The sequence below is a fragment of the Phocoena phocoena genome, chromosome 8 (genome assembly GCF_963924675.1).
Source record: "Phocoena phocoena chromosome 8, mPhoPho1.1, whole genome shotgun sequence".
Classification (NCBI taxonomy): domain Eukaryota; kingdom Metazoa; phylum Chordata; class Mammalia; order Artiodactyla; family Phocoenidae; genus Phocoena; species Phocoena phocoena.
Window position 1 is genome coordinate 104939973 of NC_089226.1, and position 7549 is coordinate 104947521.

The following is a 7549-nucleotide window of genomic DNA, read 5'->3' on the forward strand; positions in this document are numbered from 1 at the left end:
CCACGCCCAATGGCAGCATCCCATGATGTAGGCTCCGCCTCTCGACGGACAGGTCCCTCGGCCCTGGAAGGAGAGGCAGCGATTCAAGGTGGGTGTTCGGGGCTCAGGTGTTAAGGCCCAGCCTGGGCAGCGCGGCATCGGAGTCGAGTGTGCGGCCCCCGTTGGCTCCGCCGGCTCCGCGCCCGGGCTTTATCTCGGCCCGCTCAGAACCCGCGGCCTCTGTGACCTTGAGCGTGCAGCGGGCGGGTAACCGGCACCGTCAGGGCGCATATGCACCTCCTGCGCCCGTCGGGTCAGAGGTCATGAGGAAGGTCGGGGAAGGAGCCGGGTTGGGTGCCTGGCCCTGAAGTCAGCGGTCAAAAGAAATGGTCCCGCTAGAGGTCACAGGTCACGAGAGGGGCACTTTTGGCCTCGGCTAAGTGCCAGGCTCTGCGCTAAACCCTTGGCATCTTCGAGCCTCCTCCATTCTCGTGACCTCCCATTTCACAAGTGAGAAAACCCAAGGTTACTTGGCAGGCTGGGAGACAGTTCCAGAAGGACCTTGATGCTGGGGAGAGGAATTTGATCTTGAGGGTTATTTAAGCCTTTAAAAGATTCAGCAGGGGAGGGCTGGGGGTGTAAAGGGAGGGGTCTGGCCTGGGTTCACATCCTGGTCCCACCCCCTCAGTGTGACTTTGGGCAAGTCACTTAACACGACTGAGCTGTGGCTTCTCATCTGTGCCTCCCTCTGAGGTCATGATGTGGACAAAGTGACCGTGCGCATGACCCCTAGCACAGTGCCTGGCACGGTGGCAGGTGGCAGTGTTAACTTGGGTCAGGTTGGAGGCCGGGAGGGGCTGCACCTGGGAACAGGAAGCCCGTCTGTGCCTCTGACAGGAATGGGGGTGAGCAGGGACAAGCTGACACAGTGGCACTGGGGTCAAGGGTCAAGGCTCCTGCAATGCTAGGGTTCCCGGGGGTGGGGGTGGGGAACCATTGCAGTCTGAGACCCACCTATGCCTCACTCTCTTCTTGCCCACAGATGCACTGCCTGACCACGCCCATGCTGCTTCGGGCCCTGGCCCAGGCCGCACGTGCAGGTAGGACCAAGGGAGCCTTTCCTGGGTGTGAGGGGCCCAGCCTCCTAGCGTGAGGTCACATCTGCACAGCGTAACCCCTATCCTTGCAGGGCATCCCAGTGGCCGGAGCCTCCACAGAAGCACAGTGGCAGCCACCTACAGTGAGTCCCGGGGCGCCTCAAGCCTCAGGCTTTCTGATCATCGTCCTGCCAGAGGCAGGGGAGACGGCCTGTGTTCTGGTCCTGGCTTTGCTGGGGGCCCGCCCTCTCGGAGCTTCAGTTTCCACTCTGTATAAAGAGGATGGTGATCAAGATTGCATATGATTCTTGGGGGCCGGGTCTGTCATTGCAGGGGGTGGAGGGCCTTCCATGTGGCTATACCGTGTGATCTCAGACCTTCCCCGTGTAGGACAAGGAAGGAGCTGCCAGGTGTGAGCCCTGGGAGCTGTGCCTCTTCATCAGGACCCCAGTACCCAAGCCCCTTCCAACCCCCATCAACTCCTGGCTTGGATGGCCACACAGGCACAGGGAGAAGCTGGCGAGGACCGCCCAGGGCCTGAGGCTGGCCTCAAGGGTGCTCACTGAGGCGGGGGAGGTTTGGTGAATGAACAAACCCCTGGGGGGCCCAGCTGTTGCACCTAGAAGGAGGCCAGGCCTCGTCTCCCTGAGCTGGAGTCCTTGGGGAGGGCCTGTGTGAGGCCTGCTGCCACGGCCTCTCTGCCCGCCTCCCCTGCAGAGTATGTGAACATGCGGGAGCCCTCAATGGACATGAAGTCGGTGACCGACCGGGCAGCTCAGACCCTGCTGTGGACCGAGCTCATCCGAGGTGGGCACTGGGGGGAGGGGGGAGGCCGGCTGGCCGGGGGCACAGATGTGTTAGGGAGGAGGGCCCCCTCCCACCGTGCCTGTGCCGCCCCCAGGCCTGGGCATGACCCTGAGCTACCTGTTCCGAGAGCCAGCCACCATCAACTACCCATTTGAGAAGGGCCCACTGAGCCCGCGCTTCCGTGGCGAGCATGCGCTGCGCCGGTACCCGTCCGGGGAGGAGCGCTGCATCGCCTGCAAGCTCTGCGAGGCCGTCTGCCCAGCCCAGGTGAGCCCCTGACCCCAACTGACCGCCCCCCGACCCCTGCCGCTGGGAGAGGGAGGCCACAGCCTGCTGCAGAGAGAGTGAAGCGGGCAGCCCTGGGCCCGAACTCTGGGCCCCCTGCCGGGTGGGTGTCCCCAGAAAGTCCCTTTCCCGATCTGAGCCTCTTCCCCCTGTGAATGGGAGCCGACTCAGAGGCAGTGAGTCAGGGGAGGGAAACTTCCAGCCCTGAGCAGGCCACGTGACACATGTGGGTCCTGCCCTTGGGGGTCTGTTCGGGGGCGTGAAACCTAGGCCTCGAGCCACGAGGCGGCACCTGAGGGTTTCCACTTTTACCCGGATGCAGCAGCCGTTTCAGGAGCACTGCCTGTGTGCCTGCCACAGGACGACCCAGGGACACGTGTGCCACAGCCGAGGCCCTCACTGCCCCCGGTTGCTGCTCCTTTGAGCCCCTGGCATCTGGTTCTGTCGGAGGGTCCCACACGGACTGTTAGTGCAGAAACAGACAGACACAGCTGGGGCTCTTGGGCTGGCGGATGTGCCCGGCAGGAGCCCAGCAGGCTCAGGGGTCCTCACGGTCCACACAGCGACCCCCTTCCAGCGGCCGCTCCAGGCCACATCTCTGTGACTCCGGATGGCTGCTGTCCACGACCTGCCTCATTTCCTGGACCACTCCCAGGTCCTGCAGGCCACGGGTTGTGGCCTTGCTGTCCCCAGTCTAGCCACCGACCTGGAGCACGTAGGAGAGCCCCGAAAAAATAATAACAGTGGTGGCATCCAGACAGTGAGTGCCGGCTGTGGACCAGGCACTGAGCCAAACTCATGACTCATCTCTGCAATAACTCTAGGAGGTAGAGATTATTATCCCCATTTTTATAGATGAGGAAATGGAGGCACAAAGAGATGAGGCTAATAGCCAAAGGTCCCACTATGAGTGGTGGGCATTACACTCCTGGGGACATCTGAGGGCCTTTGCCACATCCCTTTGAAGGTCCTCCCAGCTGTGGGAGGCCCCAGGCCACCCCTTCCCCCAGCTGGTGCAAGTGTACACCCAGGAAGTGAGAGTTAAGGACCTGTGTTTGAGTCTGGGCTCTGCCCCTCACTTACTGTGTGGCTTTGGGAAACCCCTCAACCTCTCTGAGCCTCAGTTTTCTCATCCATTAAATGGGGATAACTAGATGTAATTGGGAAGGTTGTTCAACATGCAACCGACAGTAATGGGGCATTTTTTTACCGGATTGGACACCTTGGGTCTGCAGGTGCTATGGTGAACAAGGCAGGCAACGGCCCTCTCCTTGTGGGACTCACGTTCTCAGGCAGGAGGTGCTGGCCGTTAACAAACAAGAGAATGTCAGCTAGGGCAAGCGCTCAGAGGCCGACGTCACAGCCACGCCGGGCGGTCTGTTAGGAGAGGGGTCAGGAAAGGTACACGGTGGGCCAAGAGTGGATGACAGAGGGTCCGCTCTGTAGGCCCCGGGGGGCCAGTCCCGCAGGAGTGGGAATGAGCCGTGGCGGGGGCTGGATCCTGTGCCTGGGGCCAGCGTGGCCGGCAGGTGACAGTACCCTGTGCCACCCCCCAGGCCATCACCATTGAGGCTGAGCCTCGGGCCGATGGCAGCCGCCGGACCACACGTTACGACATTGACATGACCAAGTGTATCTACTGCGGCTTCTGCCAGGAGGCCTGCCCTGTGGACGCCATCGTTGAGGTGAGCGGGCCCTGCGGCGGGGGAGGCCGGGGCGGAAGCTCCTCAGAGGGGCCTGACGTGGCTGCGCCTGCTGCCCCGCTCGCAGGGCCCCAACTTCGAGTTCTCCACGGAGACGCACGAGGAGCTGCTCTACAACAAGGAGAAGCTGCTCAACAACGGGGACAAGTGGGAGGCCGAGATCGCCGCCAACATCCAGGCCGACTACCTTTACCGGTGACCGGCCCGCCGGCTGGCCCGAGGTCCCCTTCTGCCCAATAAAAGAGCTCTGACCTCCCCACCGCCTCTGTCATCAGTCCGCCGTCCAGGCCGAGACCGTCCGCGGCCTGACCACGGCCTGTGGCTTCCTCCATTGGACCAGGTCCTCGGACAGAGTCGCCCTCCTGTGCGACTCTGTGGGACCTGCCAGGCCCTCCCCGTGGCTGGGCCCAGGCCCGCGGCAGTGTGTGGCCCACACATCTTCCTGGGCATGTTCCCCAAGGCTCCGCAGGCTGGAGGTCGGCCCAGGTCCACTGTTCCCATAATCCTGTGTGCCCAAGGGGTGGGGCTGAGGCCTGTCCTCTCCTGAGGGCCACCCACAGCTGAGACCCTAAGGACCTAGAGCCTCTCGCAAGGCCGCAGGCAGAAATACATCAAGAGCAGGAACTTGGAAAGGCCAGAGCATCCTTGCTGGGAGGCAGGGGAAGGCTGCTCTGGCAGGGGTGACAGTCACGAGGGGGTGACCCAGGCCCTGCTGCCTGTGAGCTGGCTCTGCCTCTCCAGCCACATCCGCTTTTCTCCCCAGCTTCCCCAGACCAGGCTGCTGGCATGGCTTCTGCCGCTCAGGACTTCCTGCTTTGCAGTCCCAGCCAAGTGACATGGTTCCTTCTGGGGCCACACGCAAGCCCAGTGGCAGCAGAGTAGCCAAAAACAGCCCCCTCTAACTTGGTGCTAAGAGGTGTGAGAGGATTTCAATTCATTCTCAGCAGTGAGGAAACTGGCTCAGAGGGGCGAAGTGTCTTGCTCAGGATCACACAGCACACATCTGATGAAAAAACTAATTCGGGCCTGAGAGATCTCGGAGTTCCCTTTCTCCATTATTTCCAAAAGTGCTTTTTACAAAACACTGAATTCCCAAGATGCTTCTTGGAAGCGTGTTCTAGGGACCAGTAAGTGTGGGAAATGCCCCAAGTGCCTCTCCCCTCTGGGACAGGCATTGCATGATAGCACATTCAAGGCTCTGAGAAGGCCTACAGCAAAGAAACCCAGATTACCCAGCTCATTTCCAGGAAGCCCCTTTTCTCAGATCCCCTGCTGACACCTGGACCTACTTACCAGGCCAGGCTGGGCCATCTCCTGATGCAGAAGTGGCCCAGGACTTGTGTGGGCCCCACCACTGGCCAAGGTTTTGGGGTCCTTTGAACCCACAAAATGGCACAGAGGTGAGAAGTGCAGGACCAGGAAGGAAGACTTGAGCCCGGGGAGTGTCCACGAGTCCAGCACCGCTAGTCCTGCTGGCTGCTGGGGGCAGGAGCTCTCCAAAAACAAGGCCAGTTGTAAGAGGCAGGCTTGAAAATCCTAAATCGCCTCTAATTTTGCTTTTCCCACACATAACCAGCACTAGATGCTTGACATGGAGCCTCTATCTGTACGCAGGTAAATAGAATACTTTCATTTAAAGTGGATGAGTCTAGGGACTTCCCTGGCAGTCCAGTGGTTAAGACTCCACACTTCCAGTGCAGGGGCTGTGGGTTCGATCCCTGGTTGGGGAACTAAGATTGCCCATGCCATGCAGCACAGCCAAAAAAATAAAAAATAAAATGGATGAGTGTATCCAGCTCCTGACTTGATTCTCTCCCTTACTGCTGGGTCAGAGTGCAGCTCTAACGCCATTTTGTAACATGATAGAGTTCCAGTTTGCCCTGAACAGGAAGTATTGACCCGAGGCCCCCACTGGTACTCAGTTTGGTTGTGTCGAGGTTACTCCTTGAAAGTAGCCCCTCCGTGCCCCAGAAAGTGTCTCCCACTTTGCTGAAGACACTAGCCTTGGCTGTGACTCAGTTGCCAGCGCCCAGCTCTGGGGCTCCGTTTGCCCACTCTCCCCCCACCTCTCACAGGCCCTTGCCCTGTCGGGGTTCAAGAATCACCAGAGCTGAGGGGCCCCAGCGGGTGCAGGCTTGGCCTGTCCAAAGTGCAGGCAGCTGGACAGTCGTGAGCCCCAGGTTGTGGGTGCTGCGATAGGACAAACTGCACGGAGCTCAGTAGCAGCAAGGTCATGGGGACACATCCAGCCACAGGAGGAGTGACAGCCAGGGCAGAGCATTGCCCAGTGCCTGCTGGGTGCGGGTCCCAGGCCCTGGCCCTTGGTGTCCTGCTGCCATTGAGGAAAGAGGCCCAGAGCAGGGCAGCCACCCGCCCAAAGGCCCAGACCACTGGACCTGGAGTCCAAGGTGGTGGTCAGAAGTAGGAAGCTATAAGGACCTGTGTAATTGCGTGCGGCCTCACGCAAGGGGGAGGGGGTCCTAGAGGTGGGGACACGTAGGTGTTGGGCCCCAGGCCTGAGCATATTGGGGTCTAATCTGCCCAGTGAGCCCTCTAGATGGTGGAGATCCCACCCTGTAGCCCCGGAGCTGGGCCTAGGCTGGGCATCTCCCCACATCCCGGCCACGTAGATGTGCGCGGTTGGTGCTGGTCAGTGTCTGCTCCAGCCTCCGGGCCTCCTCGCCCGTATTAGGCGGCCCACAGCTCCGAATGGTCTCCCAGCCTGGAGCGAGGAAGCGAGGCCGCCAGGCAATCCCAGCCCAGGGCCTGCCTCCGACCCGCGCTCCAGCTCCCAGGACTCCGGGCGGGGGTTCGGGGCGGGCCAGGGGCGGAGCTTCCCTGGCTCCGCCCCTCCCGGCCCCGCCCGCCGCGGAAAGTGAGTTGCGTGGGCGCCGCGGCTGGGATCTCAGAGCTGGGAGTGCAGAGCTGCGCGGAGCAGCGCCGCGTGCAGCCGGCCCGGGGGTAAGTGCCCCAGCCGGGGGCTGCAGAGCCCCCAGTTCTGCCTACCACCCTCGCTTCCCACTGCCCCGGGAAGCGGGGGGTGTCGTGGTGCCCCAACCCAGCTGGGTCAGTAGAGGCAGCTCAATCGTCCGGCCCGCGGGTGTCAGCCGTTGGTGGGGGCCACAGAGGCGACTAAGAGGAGAAAGAAGAGGCGAATGGGGGTGTTAACAGCCTATAACAAACAAGTAGTATTGAGCTCAGCTGTGCCGGGCCAGGTGGTGCTCAGAGCTTTCTCTGCTGCATCTTCCTGGCAGGGAGGGACCCATTCTACAGATGAGGAAACTGAGGCCCACCCAACTAGGAAGAGGCGGAGCTAGAAGAGAGCGCACGCAGACCCTCGTCTCCAGCCCAGCTTGTCGTGGCGGGCCAGGGGCTCAGAGGAGACATCTGGTGGTTTTCTGGAGGAGTTGGCCTTAAGCCTCCAGCCTCCCAAGGGAGCAGGAGGAGAGGGGCACAGAGTGACTAGAGTCTGGACCCTGAAGGATGGAGGCACCTTCATTTGTTCTTTAAATGTCTCTGGGGTGGCCCCTGGCTCAGGAAGGGGTCAGGGAGGATGACGGGGAGGGGATGAGACAGTGGAGGCCTGAAATGCCAGGGGAGGGATCTGCCCAGGTCTCTGCACCCCTGTGCTCACCATGGCTTGTCCCATCCAAGGGACGTGCCCAGCCCGCAGGGCTG

The 7549-nt window shown here is 61.3% G+C and overlaps 1 protein-coding gene across 3 annotated transcripts; it reads left to right on the forward strand.

Moving 5' to 3' along the window:
• Positions 1–37: 37 nt before the first annotated feature.
• NDUFS8 (NADH:ubiquinone oxidoreductase core subunit S8) lies at positions 38–4129 on the forward strand. 3 transcript variants are annotated; one of them, XM_065882303.1, is made up of 7 exons: positions 38–88; positions 1022–1079; positions 1169–1219; positions 1794–1883; positions 1978–2150; positions 3725–3853; positions 3939–4129. In XM_065882303.1, the coding sequence occupies exons 2-7, from the start codon at positions 1022–1024 to the stop codon at positions 4068–4070; spliced, it is 633 nt and encodes a 210-aa protein (XP_065738375.1). In that variant the 5' UTR covers positions 38–88; the 3' UTR covers positions 4071–4129. The 3 variants fall into 3 exon arrangements, with proteins under 3 accessions (XP_065738375.1, XP_065738374.1, XP_065738376.1); XM_065882302.1 differs by lacking the exon at positions 38–88 and adding an exon at positions 94–311; XM_065882304.1 differs by lacking the exon at positions 38–88 and adding an exon at positions 308–504.
• The last annotated feature ends 3420 nt before the right edge of the window (positions 4130–7549 follow it).